We start from the raw sequence: 17,042 nt of genomic DNA on the forward strand, positions 1-17,042 counted from the left end.
TCAACAGAATGCATTTGAATTTACACAGGGCAAGTTAGCACCAGTGAGATTATTCTTAATAGAGAAGCTTAAGGGGTGATTTCGTTGGGGCTTTTAGGAAGGAATTGACAGGGTAGATGGAGAGAACCTTTTTCCGCTGGTGAGGGAGTCTAGGACAAGGGGACATAACCTTAAAATCAGAGCCAGGCCATTCAGGAGAGAAGTTGGGAAACACTTCATGCAAAGGGTGGTAGAAGTGTGGAACACTCTCCCACAGAAAGCAGTAGATGCTAGCTCAATTAATCATTTTAAATCTGAGATTGATAGATTTTTATTAGACAGGGTATTAAAGGATATGGAGCCAAGGCGGATAAATGGAGTTCGGATATGGATCAGCCATGATCTCAGTGAATGGTGGTACAGGCTCGAGGGGCTGAATGGCCTGCTCTTGTTTCTATGTTCCTTTGGTATGTAATCCATAAATTGGTTCAATTTGAAACTTTGTATTTGTAACTAACCTCCCCAATCACTTCAAAAGTCTTAGAATGTGGCAGAACATTTTTATTCACAATTGGTTTGAAGTACTGCATCATGCACAAACTTCACTGTAAAACGCATCAAATTATTTCCAGGGGAAAAATTCATAACAGCACGGAGACTGTCCCCAGTGTGAATCATTCAACAACAACAACTTGCATTTATATAGCGCCTTTAACGTAGTAAAACGTCCCAAGGCGCTTCACAGGAGCGATTATCAAACAAAATTTGACACCGAGCCACATAAGGAGATATTAGGACAGGTGACCAAAAGCTTGGTCAAAGAGGTAGGTTTTAAGGAGCATCTTAAAGGAGGAGAGAGAGGCGGAGAGGTTTGGGGAGGGAATTCCAGAGCTCAGGGCCCAGGCAGCTGAAGGCACGGCCGTCAATGGTGGACCGATTAATATCGGAGATGCGCAAGAGGCCAGAATTGGAGGAGCGCAGAGATCTCAGAGGGTTGTAGGGCTGGAGGAGGTTACAGAGATAGGGAGGGGCGAGGCCATGGAGGGATTTGAAAACAAGGATGAGAATTTTAAAATCGAGGTGTTCCCGGACCGGGAACCAATGTAGGTCAGCGAGCACAGGGGGTGATGGGAGAATGGGACTTGGTGCGTGTTAGGATACGAGCAGCAGAGTTTTGGATGAGCTCAAGTTTACGAAGGGTGGAAGATGGGAGGCCGGCCATGAGAGCATTGGAATAGTCCAGTCTGGAGGTAACAAAGCCATGGATGAGGGTTTCAGCAGCAGATGAGGTGAGGCAGGGGCGGAGATGGGTGATGTTACGGAGGTGGAAGTAGGTGGTCTTGGTGATGGAGCGGATGTGTGGCCAGAAGCTCATCTCAGGGTCAAATAGGATGCCGAGGTTGCGAACGGTCTGGTTCAGCCTCAGACAGTGGCCAGGGAGAGGGATGGAGTCGGTGTCTAGGGAACGGAGTTTGCGGCAATATTTAGTTGGAGGTAACATTCATACAGAACACAGCATGGAAATGGTCCCCAGTGTGAATCATTCACATGGAACACAGCATAGTTTGGTTTTTAAAGTGTATCACAAAAGTTTGTTCCCATTTGAAGTTCTCCTTTGTTCCCTACCATTCCCAAAACTCATTAAATGAATGGTTAGTCATGTTGTGTATTGGTTTGTCCAGACAGAGCTACTCTCAATTGACTGACGAAGCCTAGTTTGGAATTAAACACACAGGAAAATTTGAAAGAACATTCAGGTGCAATGAATACATTGCCCTTTAGACTACAATGAAAGGTCTCTAAGTGTTGCTCTAGTTTGGTACAGGATCTCATTTGAATATGCAAATCAGTTCTTAGCTATGTTTATTGTATTCTGTAAGTTTTATTATGATTAAGTACTTTATGAGTTCTACCCATTGCGACTCAGCGGGGAGCACTCTCGCCTCTAGGTCAGAAGGTCATGGGTTCAAGTCCCACTCCAGAGACTTGAGCACAAAATCCAGGCCAACACTCCCAGTGCAGTACTGAGGGAGTGCTGCACTGTTGGGAGGTGCCGTCTTTTGGATGAGAGGTTAAACCGAGGCAGAGCAGGGGAGTTCTCCCTGGTGTCCTGGCCAATGCTTATCCCTCAACCAACATCACTAAAAACAGATTATCTGGCCATTATCTCATTACTGTTTATGGGATCTTGCTGTGCGCAAATTGGCTGCTGTGTTTCCTACAACAGTGACTACACTTCAAAAGTACTTCATTGATTGTGAAGCGCTTTGGGACGTCCTGAGGTTGTGAAAGGCGCTATATAAATGCAAGTCGTTCTTTTTTCTTTTTGCGGGGGAGGGGCATTGAAACTCCTTGCTTCGGGAAAAAATGGGAGACTGTCTGTGCGTCTCTATAATTAATAACCCGAAGGAAACTGTGGGAATGTGTTGCTTTGAAATGTTATTTTTCGGAATGGAGATTTGTTACATTAACTGAAGACAACAGCCAGTAGAAACCCCTTTGGAACTGCCAATGGAGCTGAGGAACATTATAAACCACCAAGATACCACTTCACTCTCTCTCTCTCTCTCTCTCTCACCCATTCTTCACCCTGATACAGAGCGGGTGCAAAAATGTAACTGGCTATATCCCCTCGTTTCTGTCTTCCAGTCTCAGAATAAGATAAACTAATGATGCAAATAGATGCCTATGACCAAAGGAGCACTCATTGGACCATAGGATCAGGTGGAGGCCATTCAGCCCCTTCAGCCTGTTCCACCATTCAATTAGATCATTACCGATCTGTATCTTAACTCCATTTACCCACCTTGGTTCCGTAACCCTTAATCCCCTTACCCAACAAAAATCTATCAATTTCATTTTTGAAATTTTCAATTGACCCTCAGCTTCAACAGCTTTTCGGGGGAGAGAGTTCCAGATTTCCACTCCCCTTTGTGTGAAGAAGTGCTTCCTGACATCACCCCTGAACGGCCTGGCTCTAATTTTAAGGTTATGCCCCCTTGTTCTGGACTCCCCCCGCCAGAGGGAATAGTTTCTCTCTATCGACCCTATCAAATCCTTTAATCATCTTAAACACCTCAATTAGATCACCCCTTAATCTTCTATGCTGAAGGGAATACAAGACTAGTCTGTGCAACCTGTCCTCATAATTTAACCCTTTTAGCCCCGGTATCATTCTGGTGAATCTGCACTGCACCCCCTCCAAGGCCAATATATCCTTCCTGAGGTGCGGTGCCCAGAACTGAACGCAGTCTCCAGATGGGGTCTGACCCAAGCTTTATATAACTGGAGCATAACTCCCTCCCCTTTGTATTCCAGCCCCTTGTGATAAAGGCCAACATTCCATTAGCCTTTTAAAATTTCTTTTGTGCCTGTCCGCTAGTTTTTAGTGATTTCTGTTCATGGACCCCTAAATCTCTCTTCTCCCCCACAATCCCTAGAATACTCTGATCTATCTTTCTTAGGTCCGAAGTGTATGACCTCACACTTCCTCCTCTTTCCCAGAATGTCACTCTTTGCGTTCCTCCATCACACAAAAACAGGTCCTCATCTCATCCTCAACTGAAAATCTTGCTTCTGTGTTTTTCAGTTCGAATTCCAAGAATTTCTGTGTTGCGTTTTTGTTTTTGGTGTTTGTTTTACCCTCTCCTCAGACTCTCACATCAAGGAAATTAAGCTGGTTAGCTGCGCCCAGACCTTGGACCAGACGCCTCTCAACCAGAGAGACACAAAGCTGTGTATTTTGGTACTGATATACTATAAGAACAATTCACACTTTCACTGCTCCCTTTGTGTGATGCCCTTAATTTATCCCCTCAAATTGTTCTCACTATTGCCTGCACCATTGTTAGACCAGTACCCATCAGTAAACATGGGTGACCTCCACCACCTAGAAGGACAAGGGCAGCAGGCCCATGGGAACACCATCACCTCCAAGTTCCCCCCCGACTCACACCCCATCCCGACATATGTCGGCCGTTCCTGCATCGTCGCTGGGTCAAAATCCTGGAACTCCTGACCTAACAGCACTGTGGGAGAACCTTCACCACACGGACTGCAGCGGTTCAAGAAGGCGGCTCACCACCACCTTCTCAAGGGGCAACTAAGGATGGGCAATAAATGTCGGCCTTGCCAGCGACGCCCACATCCCATGAATGAATTTTTAAAAACCAGAGAACCATAGGAACAGGAGGAGGCCATTCAACCCCTCGAGCCTGTTCCAACATTCAATTAGATCATGGCTTACCTCCAACTCAACTCCATTTACCCTCCCTTATTCCCTATCCCTTAATACCCTTAGTTAACAAAAATCTATTGATCTCAGTACTTCACCATAGTGATTCACAGCTCAAAGTGCTCTCTCCAGAAACAAGTCAGAGTCTAGAAGGGCCACCGCTGGGTTTATTTTTCACATTACCACAATCTCACCAGCCGATCGCTGCCGTAATCCTCCTGAAAACACCCCCGGTTTGTATTAGTTTTACAATCAGCGCTCCGTGTCTCAGGACTTCACGTGACGAGAATCCGGCTGCGTCCGCTCCTCTTGAACGAGGAGAGGGAACGGTCTTCGCCGTGAGTTGGGCGCGCTGAGCTCCTCGCTCCAGAACCCCCCCACCCCCCCCCCCTCCGACACTTTGGGCTGGGAGAGCTGAGTCTTGGCCGGCTTAGGTCGGAGCTGTCGGTGTGACGACCACACACCCCCCCCTCCACCCCCACCGAGTGACTCGCGCGCGGAAAGCTGACTTACTGGAGTAGTGCGTCGGGCTGTTGTAGGGCACCAAGACAAAGTCGTCGATGTCGCAGGAAGAGTTCTTGCCGCTGCTGCTGACCGACTCCTTGGAGCCTTGCAGGAAGCCTGGGGCCTCCTGGGTAGGAGAGGCGAGTGACTTCTCGCGGAGCTGGTGCACGTCGGCCAGTGACTGCTTACAAGAGAAAGGAAATTCCATCAAAGGTGCGTCTTTCACTTTGCAGCAGCTACAGAGATAATGACAGCACAGTTTCAGCCATTCTCAGTGCACGGTTGAGTCTCTCAAATCATCATCACCGGCCACCAGGAATCTCCAGAACAACCAAGGCCCGTTGTAGAGAGAGAGAAAGTAGTGCCGGGAGGAAAGGAGAGCGAAGGGGGAAAAAAGGAGGAGAAAGAAACCAAACATCACAACAGCAGCTTCTAGATACACGGGTGCCTTGAGATGGGTACGAGAGGTGCTTATAGGACTAGACTAGTGATCCACCATGACAGTTTGAGAATTTGGATTCAGTTAATAAAAAATCTGATATCATGAAACTGTCGGACTGTCTTAAAAAAAACAACTTTAGGGAAGGAAACCTGCCGTCCTTACCCGGTCTGGGCCTATATGTGACTCCAGTCCCCACACCAATGTGGTTGACTCTTAACTGCCCTCTGAAGTGGTCTAGCAATCCACTCAGTTGTATCAAACCCATGACAAAGAATAACTTCACCACACGGACTGCAGCGGTTCAAGAAGGCGGCCCACCACCACCTTCTCAAGGGGCAACTAGGGACGGGCAATAAACGCCGGCCTTACCTACATCCCGAAAATTAATTTTTAAAAAATGCTGCCAGCAAGACCCTTTCATGCGAGGTCGGGTTTACCCAGCGTCTGGTAAGTTAGCTGTGAGGCTGCCACAAGAGGACAGAACTCGACCCAATCTAAAAACAGCGAGCGTGAGAGGAATCCTTCACACCTCGTACACCTGGTGTGAGTCCGGCCCACACTTTAATAATGGACAATGCTGTTGGATCTCGGGGTCCCGCCTCGTCCCGCTGGGAACCCCAAAGGTAAAGTTGGCAAATTGGCCAAGCATCGTATAAGAGCTACTTAAGAGGATGAGGAGCCCCTTCTTGCTCTGTGATTGAGCCCTAGGGTTGTGGGCTGAATTTAACCCCCTACCCCGCCCGTCGGGAATGGTTCAGGGGGTGGGGTAAGATGGCCGGGTTGGGTGGGGGGTTTCGCTCTGCGTTCCTGACGTGGTCCTTCCCCTCACCATTTTTACTTGGCTGAATTCAGACACGGGAAGTCCACCCACACCAGAGGAACAGAGGGCCTAATTTAAATGGCAGTGTCACGTCCTGATGACATCATTGCGACCCGTGTGCCATCTTAACCGCGGGCGTACGGCCCGCATGGTCACCAGCCGAAACGGGCGGCTTCAAGGAGATTGGCCACAGAGGTGCTTCTCCACAAGGAAATATTGGGCCTCTCCTGCCCCAGGCTTCCCCCTTCTCTCCCCCAATCACAGACTCGCTGTTCCCCCCCCCCTCCCAGTCCATAATTACCTTGCCCGTGGGACCATTTCCTGTAAACGATGCCCCGGGGGTTAAAATCTCCCAATGGGCGATTCCCATCCCCAGTTAAAAACAAATTGCCCCTTTAGTCCCAGCGCAATGGGGAGTTCACCATCTATTTACGGGACCGCTGTTTACTTACCGGAGGTGAAGCGAGGTGGGAGGTGGAGGAGCTGCTACAAGAACTGGTGGAACCTGAGCTGGGGTAGGTGGGCATAGGCACTGGGGCAGCTGTAAACAGAGGGAAAACCAGCTGGTTACCTTCTGACATTAACATCGACACTCTCATACAATACGCAGGAGTTACACATATCGATTCTCAAACATCTATTAGATCGCAGTGTGTAAAGTGGGCACCTGGTACACTCACTCTTGTTTGTTGCGATCAGTCCGTTCTAACATTATCACGAAAACAGGTGATCTGGTCATTTCTGTTTGTGGCACCTTGCTGTGTGCAAATTGGCTGCTGCACTTTCTACATTCCGATAGTGACTATGCTTCGAAAGCACTAAGGATGTGAAAGGCGCTATATAAATGCAAGTTCGTTCTTTCTTCCTTCAAAATCTGCTTTGCAATAACTACCACCCTCTGATACTGCGGTCTGTTACTGGGATCTGATAAGTGCTCCCAGCACCGAGGGGCACCAGTGCTTTATATTGCCTGGCACTGGTGACCGACCAGCGTGCGATGTGCCCAAGGAGGGGACCGCACAGCGAAGAGAGGCTGAGCTGCACGCCGGAGGATTGAGGTTAAGCAGCACAGCCACTCGAAACAAACTATCTGCACCCATCGAACTACAGTGAAAGTGCTCCACAGCGAGCCATTTCAAACACTTGTCTCCCTAATACATCAGAGCAACCTCATGGCTTGGCCCCACTCACATTTCTTCATGGAAGAGCTGACATCAAGGAAAGGATGATGGAAAAACTCACCTGCAAAAAGAAACAGACATTTATCAACTCAACAAAATCTGCACCATCACAGCTCAGGAGTAGTGCTGGGGTACAAAATTAAATCATAATTCATATTACTCTACATAAGACTCTTGTTCAAACTACGGTAAGATATTATTGTAGAAAGACATCAGGCCTGTGTGAGATGAGCTGGTTTCCCATCTCAAGGGGGTTGGAACACAAAGGTCGTGCAGAGGCCTGAGGGGGGCCGCTTATAAATTTCAATCCCTGTTCCCATTAATTCTCATCGATCTCAAGTTACCGCTAACAAATCTCGGTGGTCTGATTTAGCATTTACCCACCAAAGAGATAACAGGATCAAGAACAGGAGGAGGCCATTCAGCCCCTCGGGCCTGTTCCTCCATTCAATGAGATCACGGCTGATCTGTACCTCAACTCCATTTACCCACCTTTTCTCCATATCCCCTGATCCCCTCACCCAACAAAAATCCATCGATCTCAGTCTTGAAATTTTCAATTGACCCCCCAGCGTCCACAGCCTTTTGGGGCAGAGAGCTCCAGATTTCCACTCCCCTTGTGTGAAAAATGCTTCCTGATTTCACTCCTGAACGGCCGAGCTCTAATTTTAAGATTGTGCCCCCTTGATCTGATTCCCCCACCAGAGGAAATAATTTCTCTTTGTCAACTGCCCATCGAACCCTTTAATCTATTTAAACACCTTGATCAGATCACCCCTCAATCTTCTAAACTCGAGGGAATACAAGCCTAGTCTGTGCAACCTGTCCTCGTAATTTAACCCTTTTAGCCCCGGTATCATTCTGGTGAATCTGCACTGCACCCCCTCCAAGGCCAATATATCCATCCTGAGGTGCGGTGCCCAGAACTGAACCCAGTGGTTTAAGGCGGCGGCTCACCGCCGCCTTCTCAGGGCAACTAGGGATGGGCAATAAATGCCGGCCTCGCCAGTGACGCCCACATCCCATGAATGAGTTATTTTATTTGAAGAAAGGAGAAGCCGTTCTGTATTGGTCTGGTGCAGGATTCGATTTGCCGGCTCTTGGTTGAACGAGTCTCGCTCGGTCGGGGGGGGGGAAACACCGAAATAAGACTTGGCGGATTAACGGGACTGTAAGAGGCTTGAGTGACGGCAGCGCCCCACCGATCCGAGTGATCCTGAAGCCCGGGTACTCACTGAACTCCATGCGGTCCTTGTAATTACGCAGCAGGAGTCCCAGCAGCAGGTGCCGCAGGTGGCTGGAGGTCTCTCTCGGAATGCTGCGGACAAGAGATAAAGCAAGTGCCATGAGCTGCAAGATTAAACACAAGCGTTCCGGGCAAAGTCTGGTTCTTTTCCCAAAAAGGAAGAGGCCAGCTGGGTCTTACATCCAATAATTAGCCATTAGAATACACATAGCAACAACAACTTGCATTTCTATTACATGGAATTTACAGCACGGAAACAGGCCATTCGACCCAACTGGTCCATGCCGGTGTTTATGCTCCACACAAGTCTCCTCCCTCCCTACTACATTCTAACCCGATCAGAATACCCTTCAATTCCTTTCTCCCTCGTGTGTTTATCCAGCTTCCCCTTAAATGTATCTACACTATTCACCTCAACTACTCCTTGTGGTGACGAGTTCCACATTCTCACCACTCTCTTATTGGATTTATTAGTGATTATCTTATATTTATGGACCCCTAGTTCTGGATTCGCCCACAAGCAGAAACATTCTCTCTGCGTCTAAAACATTTTCTCTATGTTTAACATTTTATACAGCGCCTTAAACATAGTAAAATGTCCCGAGGCGCTTCACGGGAGCGAATAACAGACAAAATTTGACACCGAGCCACATAAGGAGATATTAGGACAGGAAAGAGGTAGGTTTTAAGGAGCGTCTTAAACTAGGAGAGAGAGGTGGAGAGGCGGAGAGGTTTAGGGAGGGAATTCCAGAGCTTAGGGCCCTCCGAGATCTCTGCGTTCCTCCAATTCCGGATGAAGAAGATTCCTGGCATGCTTTTTAAAAATTTCTCGGTTACGCCTGCCACCATGTACAGCGGGCAAATTGATTCGGAAGGGGGGAGATCCCTGCCCCAAATGGTTGTTGCAGCAGAGTCCGTGAATTCAAAAAGGGAATTAGACAGCAGTTTGAAGAAGGAGGGGGTGTAACAGGGTACGGGGAGCGAGCTGGAGAGTGGGATTAAATGGCCTCCTCTTCCCCCTGGAGGGGTGGACCCACATCTTGCTAACTCTTGGCTGTGGAGGCCCCACTGGGAGCTCGCCCCTGGGTAATGAGCCCCCCACCCAACAACTGAGAAAACTGGGCAGGGGACACGGTGGGGCCGGGCGCAAGTCCCACCTCAACCCTCAAACCGCCCCCCCACACCCCGAGGACAATCAGGCCTAAACTCTCCAAGCAACCGGACAGCGATCCGGAGCAGGAGCGGTGACTGATTTTAAAGGAAAGTTGTAATCGGGTACGAGGAAAGGACAGGGGAATGGGATTAAACGGAGAGCTCTTGCAGAGAGCTGGCACGGATGCAACGGGCCGAACGGCCTCATTCTGCGCTGTAAAATTCTATGATTCTATATATCCACCCCTCAAACCTGAGGCATTGAGGCTGAATGCAGTCCCAAACCCCCCTTCCCCCATACCCCCAAAGCCACTCCTGTCCTGCTGAGATCAACTAACACAGCGTCAAGCCACAGATGGAGCCTAGGACATTCCTGATCTGTGTGGCCTAGTCAGGCATGGGATAGGCTTGCTAAACAGTCGGGGGAAGCCTGCCTGTGCAGTTTGAAAGCACATTCTCCACAACAGCCTGTGACATTATTATTTAGTTAAGTCACGGGAGAGTTTCCACCTCCAAGTGGCCTCACATGATAGTCCCACAAATTATCATCATAGAATCACAGAAAGGTTACAGCACGGAAGGAGGCCATTCGGCCCATCGAGTCCGCACCAGCTCTATGCCAGAGCAATCCAGCTAGTCCCACTCCCCCGCCCTTTCCCCGTAGCCCTGCAAATATTTTTGTTTCAAGCACTTATCCAGTTCCCTTTTGAAAGCCATGATTGAATCTGCCTCGGGCAGTGCATTCCAGATCCTAACCACTCGCTGTGTAAAAAAGTTTTTCCTCATGTCACCTTTGGTTCTTTTGCCAATCACCTTAAATCTATGTCCTCTGGTTCTTGACCCTTCCGCCAATGGGAACAGTTTCTCTCTATCTACTCTGTCTCGACCCTTCATGATTTTAAATACTCTTATCACATCTCCTCTCAACCTTCTCTGTTCCAAGGAGAACAACCCCAGCTTCTCCAGTCTATCCACGTAACTAAAGTCCCTCATCCCTGGAATCATTGTAGTAAATCTCCTTTGTACCTTCTCCAAGGCCTTCACATCCTTCCTAAACTGCGGTGCCCAGAACTGGACACAATACTCCAGTTGTGGCCGAACCAGAGTTTTATAAAGTTTTTGTATGCAAGCATGAGCATGCTGCCTGTCAAACATGGTCCTGAGCCAATCAGTGTGACGCTTGGTGTAAAGCAACAGGATCACTTCCCCCTGTGAACTCTGACCTTCCAACCCTGCCACCTGGACTCAAACCCAAACTATTGGCTGTAAAGGTCGGAGCTGAGGTCAGGTCAGTGCAGTCACCTCCTCCTCCCCTCTCCTTTCCTCCGAGCAGTTTTAACCCCCCTCTCCACTCCCCCAAACAGTTTTAACCCCCCTCTCCACTCCCCCAAACAGTTTTAACCCCCCTCTCCACTCCCCCAAACAGTTTTAACCCCCCTCTCCACTCCCCCAAACAATTTTAACCCCCTCTCCCCTCCCCCAAACAATTTTAACCCCCTCTCCCCTCCCCCAAACAATTTTAACCCCCCCTCCACTCCCCCAAACAATTTTAACCCCCTCTCCCCTCCCCCAAACAGTTTTAACCCCCTCTCCCCTCTCCCAAACAGTTTTAACCCCCCCTCCCCTCCCCCAAACACTTTTAACCCCCTCCCCTCCCCCAAACAGTTTTAACCCCCCTTCCCTCCCCCAAACAATTTTAACCCCCTCTCCCCTCCCCCAAACAATTTTAACCCCCTCTCCCCTCTCCCAAACAGTTTTAACCCCCCCTCCCCTCCCCCAAACACTTTTAACCCCCTCCCCTCCCCCAAACAGTTTTAACCCCCCTTCCCTCCCCCAAACAGTTTTAACCCCCCTCTCCCCTCCCCCAAACAGTTTTAACCCCCCTCTCCCCTCCCCCAAACAGTTTTAATCCCCCTTCCCTCCCCCAAACAGTTTTAACCCCCTCTCCCCTCCCCCAAACAGTTTTAACCCCCCTCTCCACTCCCCCAAACAGTTTTAACCCCCCTCTCCACTCCCCCAAACAGTTTTAACCCCCTCCCCCAAACAGTTTTAACCCCCCTCCCCTCCCCCAAACAGTTTTAACCCCCCTCTCCACTCCCCCAAACAGTTTTAACCCCCCTCCCATCCCCCAAACAGTTTTAACCCCCCTCTCCACTCCCCCAAACAGTTTTAACCCCCCTCTCCACTCCCCCAAACAGTTTTAACCCCCCTCTCCCCTCCCCCAAACAGTTTCAACCCCCCTCTCCCCTCCCCAAACAGTTTTAACCCCTCCACCAAACAGTTTTAACCCCCCTCTCCACTCCCCCAAACAGTTTTAACCCCCTCCCCCAAACAGTTTTAACCCCCCTCCCCTCCCCCAAACAGTTTTAACCCCCCTCTCCCCTCCCCCAAACAGTTTTAACCCCCCCCTCCCGAGGTCGGTGCCCTTATAATGAGACACAGTGTCATTGGCTGAAATCCACGATCTTTCCCAAATGGCCATCCTCAATGCACCAACCAGACAGTGAGCTCAGCAATCATGGTTGGGGGGGGGCGGGGGGGGGGGGGGCAGGTGGTGATTGGGGGGAACGACTGCGGTGGGGGAAGGGGAGGTTTGAATACGTCGCCCCCATGTCCAAACCTGGCCTCATCCTGTGACCTCACCCACGACCCCACCTTTCTTGCGGAAGTCACTGCCGAGAATTGGGACCAACCGGGGCTCAGCCCCTGGCTGACTCCCTCCTTCCAGTTGCCGCAGTGACGCCGAGCCAAGAGTCCACGTCTCGCTGCCGGTTCAGCCGAGATCGGCTGGGCCAGACCCAAGGCTCGAATGTGGGACCCTCCCCGTCCGTGGTGGGGGAGGCGGCAACGGATTGGCCGAGCCCGATTTCCCTTTCCGTTGAAGTCGCTGGAAGCGGGCGGGTCCCGTAACCGACCGGCCGACCCACTCCCGTCCAGGCTGGACTTCACCCGCCGCACGTTCAGGGCCACATTCGGGGTGGTGGGGGGGGGGGGTGCTTTCAACACACCGAGACCCCCTCCCAACCCCACGGCTTGATTGGTGACGTCAGGGTGCGACCGAGCCACGTAAAGCGGGAATGTCCTGGAGATGTATGTGGCCCTCAGGCGAATCTGTCCTATTTTCCCCTTATATTCTTCACTCACTGTGTTTGAATGTTGTGGTCCTGGGGGTTTGGGAAGGGCTGTTTTGTTTTATTTTGCACTGTTGCCTCAGTGGTGGATAAAATCGGAACAGCCATCGTACATTCCAACTCATCCAGAGCCCGACAGCCCACCTCCCATCCCACCGGCTCACTATCCACTGGCGCGTTGCTTTCAAAAATCCTCTCTCCTGCTTCCAAGTCTTCCACAGCCTCCCCCCTCCCATCACCTCTCCCATCCACTCTCCCCTCCCCCTCCCGCCTCTTCCTCCCCCCACACCACCGCAACCTCCTCCATGTCCCACTCGAACTTCTCGGCTCTTCTGACGGGTTATGGGGGGGACCCCTGCTGGGTGAGTGCGCACATGGAGCCTGGGGGGGTGGGGGGGGGGGAGTTGCAGGGTCTCGTGATGCCACTACTGCCAAATAGCGAACCCTCACTGCCAAAGCTCACACATGAAAAATGGGCGATGTACGATTGCGACTGGAATCGTGCCCCAGTGAGGCAGTCCACGCCTCCAAGAGGGGAGGGCGGGAGGGGGAGGGGGAGGGGAGGGGGGGAGGTGTGGGGGGAAACTGTTAAGGAACTTTGGTGGTGCCAACCTCGGTCTTCCAGCTGGGCTGAGACCTGGGAACCCAAGCCCAGTGAGGGCGGGTGGGTTCGACACGCCAAAAACCCGCTACTTGCTGGCTCCCACTTGCGATTCGTTGATTCGAGATTGGGGCCGTGCTGCGCAGTGGCGCAGGAAACGGTGAAGTGTAAGATGCCGGGTGCAGTGTGGAAAATTCCGGTACTTAGGGCCAACTCGCCCACACTCGGTCATTACCTTCTCATTACCATCTCGCCACACCCTCGACAGCCTGTGTAAGACGCTGCACTGGGCCACGTCACCGTGCAATCAACTCTCCGACCCATGCCCCTTTTTGAACGCAGGACGCCTTGCTGGGAGCGCGGGACTGGGAAATTTAACCCGTTGAGTACTTGGCTTCCTTCATCTTTTGCCTCAGGCGCCTAACCGAATCAGAATAGAGGCCATCGATCCCGGGAGAGTTTTCACAGGCTGAACTGTCAATGGGGAGCAATGGGTGCGGTCTGCTCCTCACCGACTCTAATGTTGAGGGAAGTCAGGCCCCATTGTCAACTCCTTTGTCTGTCACGCACTCAATACTTGTGGTAATGTGTGAACCGAGGCAAATGTAAATATAGCAAACACACGCTCGTGGAAACATCTAGAAACAGAACCAGTGGCTTACTTTGGCACTAGGGTCTTGTTTTTCTCGTAGAATAGACGAAGATTCTGAGGACTATTGGCCTGCAATAGAAAGAGTCCGTTACCTTCAATCGTTCCATCATCATCGGACAGAATCACACAGCCCCCTCATCCTTACAACAACAACAAGAACTTGCACTTACAGACTGCGCTAAACCTTTCCAGGGCGTTTCACAGGAGCATAATCGGACAAAAATTGACACCGAGCCAAAGAAGGAGATATTAGAACAGGTGACCAAAAGCTTGGACAAAGAGGTAGGTTTTAAGGAGAGTCCTAAAGGAGGAGAGAGAGGCAGAGAGGTTTAGGGAGGGAATTCCAGAGCTTAGGGCCCAGGCACGGCCGCCAATGGTGGAGCAAAGAAAATTGGGGACGTGCAAGTGGCCAGAACTGGAGGAGCGCAGAGATCTCGGAGGGTTACAGGGCCGGAAGAGGTCACAGGGCGAGGGAGATTTAAAAGAGGCATTTTACGCCAGCACTGCTCCTCAGGAGAGCCCCAATTTGCAGGTCAACATCCCTCAAGAAAAGCTGGATCCCGATTTAAACATTTAAATAAAGCCCCCGGCTGTTTCAGGTAGCAGTGCTTGTCGTCCACTCTGAGGCCTGCTCGAAAATCGAGTTGGACCACCCTTGGGCCGTCGGTGGGCGGTGGGATTTATTTTTTTAACTCCTGACTTTCCATTTTTTTAAAAATTCAACAGGAACAGTGCGTCAGGAAAGCAACTCCCACAGCTCCAGGTTCATCAGGGCACAACCTGATAATGCGGTAACGTGTGCCGCACAACCGTCAGTGAACCGACGGGAGATTGAAAAGGACAACTGAAAGACAGCAACCATGCGATGTGACTTCTGTTTTGTTTTGATGGGATGCATGAGGGATTACGCTATATACCTGATAAGATCAGCCAACTCAGCAATGGACTCTCTACGTGGGACTCTCCGGGCCTGTGGGACCCAACGTCAGACTGGATATTGATGCAAATTGACACAGTGAACCACAGAGAGAACTGCCCACTCAACAACTGAACTTTCGGACTATTAAACGCCTGTGTTGTTTTCAAAAAAAAAACATTATTTTTTTTTCTCCTTAAGAGCAGAGAAGGTTAAGGGGAGATTTGATAGAGGCGTTCAAAATCATAAGGGGTTTTAATAGAGTAAATAAGGAGAAACTGTTTCCAGCGGCAGAAGGTTCGGTAACCAGAGGACACAGATTTAAAATATTTTAGAAAAAAAAGAGGGGAGATGAGGACAATTTTTTTTAGGCAGCGAGTTGTTCAGATCTGGAATGCGCTGCCTGAAAGGGCGGTGGAAGCAGATTCAATAGTAACTTTCAAAAAGGGAATTGGATAAATACTTGAAGGGGAGAAAAATTTCAGGGCTACGGGCAAAAAGCAGGGGGAGTGGATAGCTTTTTCAAAGAGCCGGCACAGGCACGATGGGCCGAATGGCCTCCTCCTGTGCTATATGATTCTGTAATTCCATGACTAAATGCGATACCCAGTGCATCAAGAAATACAGCGACAACTGGAGGGGTTGGGTCCTCTCCGCGACAGAATGACAGCAGCAATCAGTCACCGTAACAGATCCCAATACCAAGTGATTTCAGATCTCCTGGCAGCAGATTTTCACGAGCAGAAGGATGCTGCAATAAATCTCAAACATTGCGATGGATATATCATCCATCTTTGCTGCCACTTGTTTTTTTTCCCTCTCTCCCCAGAGGGCATATAAATAACTTTTAAAAAAGAAACTTTATACGGAGTTACTAGTTTCACCTTTAAGGATGAGTTGAGAACTTCATCTTGCACGACAGAAAAAAAAATCTTTGGTCACTCAGTAAGGGACCATCTCGAAATGACATTATTTTCATAAAAGCGAGGAGAGTACTTTGATAAAAGAGATAATGCTCCATATACCTCTCTCTACCTAATGTCGATCTGTTAGTCCGTCCGTCCATTCATCCATCATCTATCTATCTATCCATCTAACTACCACTCTTGTAGCTTGCATCCATCACATTTCAGTTATCAAAACTATGAGAGAAAAGGGCTCTGAAATTCCACAGGGATTCTCCTGGTTTCCCAACGTAACTCTGACAGAAACCTAAAAGTAGCGGAAATAACCACCATTCTCTCGTCAGAGTTATAGGGAGAGACCGGGATAACCCCCTCAGAGGATCAGGCCCAGAAATCCCATCACTTCCTGTCTTGATAGTCCAGCCCCTCTCCCAGGCCAGGAACCCAGGATTTAGAAGCAACTGCCAACCCACGGAAATTTTCCCTCAGCAATTAAGCTCTAACTGACCTAGAGTTGTGCCGACTGAGACAACTTCCCCAGAGGGTGTAGCTTAACAGTGGCCTGAAGAGAACAAGGCCAAGTTAAGTGTAGTTCCACTTTAGCAGTGCAACATCACAACAATGCCACAGGAGATCCATTGGTGCAAACAGAATAATAAATATCTGGAAGCTAAATTATTAATTTCCTCCACTTTTATTTTAAGAAAGAAAGAACTTACATTTATAAAGCCCCTTTCACAACCTCAGAACATCTCAAAGTGCTTTGCAGCCAGTGAAGTACTTTTTGAAATGTAGTCACTGTTAAGATTCTGAACCAGAGGTTAATAATTTTGAATTATTACTTGAGGTCCAGATTCATCTACCCACTTCATACACCTATTGGTAGCTCTCATTTGGACTGCCAATTTGTGCACAGCACAGGGATGAGATAAATGACCAGACAATCTGTTTTCAGTGATATTGGTTGAGGGATAAATATTGGCCAGGACACCCGGGAGAACTTGCCTTGCACTTCTTCGAAATAGTGCCATGGAATTTTTTTACATCCACCTGAGACGGCACCTCGGTTTAAAGTCTCATCTGAAAGACGGCACCTTCGACAGTGCAGCACTCCCTCAGTACTGCACTGGGAGTGTCGGTCTAGATTATGTGCTCAAGTCTCTGGAGTGGGGATTGAACCCACGACCTTCTGGATGGTTGTTAAGTATGAGGTTTTCTTTCTAATAGGGCCATTCCCTATCTTTCTGGTTCCAGCTACTTTTAAAGAACTTGGGCATTA

The 17,042-nt window shown here is 49.5% G+C and overlaps 1 protein-coding gene across 6 annotated transcripts in view; it reads right to left on the bottom strand.

Annotated features, from left to right (window-relative positions):
* The window catches only part of ulk1b (unc-51 like autophagy activating kinase 1), a 103,994-nt gene that overhangs the window by 34,825 nt on the left and 52,127 nt on the right, over positions 1 to 17,042 (bottom strand). For 4 of the 6 annotated variants that reach the window (XM_068006188.1, XM_068006185.1, XM_068006183.1 and 1 more), the window contains exons 9-13: positions 13,953 to 14,011; positions 8,396 to 8,478; positions 7,171 to 7,221; positions 6,432 to 6,520; positions 4,727 to 4,901 (exon numbers count right to left, since the gene is read on the bottom strand). In XM_068006188.1, coding sequence (XP_067862289.1) covers positions 4,727 to 4,901; positions 6,432 to 6,520; positions 7,171 to 7,221; positions 8,396 to 8,478; positions 13,953 to 14,011 — 457 coding nt within the window. The remainder of the gene's footprint in view (positions 1 to 4,726; positions 4,902 to 6,431; positions 6,521 to 7,170; positions 7,222 to 8,395; positions 8,479 to 13,952; positions 14,012 to 17,042) is intronic. The other 2 variants (XM_068006187.1, XM_068006184.1) reach the window with 1 other exon arrangement.

Source organism: Heptranchias perlo, chromosome 25 (genome assembly GCF_035084215.1).
Source record: "Heptranchias perlo isolate sHepPer1 chromosome 25, sHepPer1.hap1, whole genome shotgun sequence".
NCBI classification, from domain to species: Eukaryota; Metazoa; Chordata; class Chondrichthyes; order Hexanchiformes; family Hexanchidae; genus Heptranchias; species Heptranchias perlo.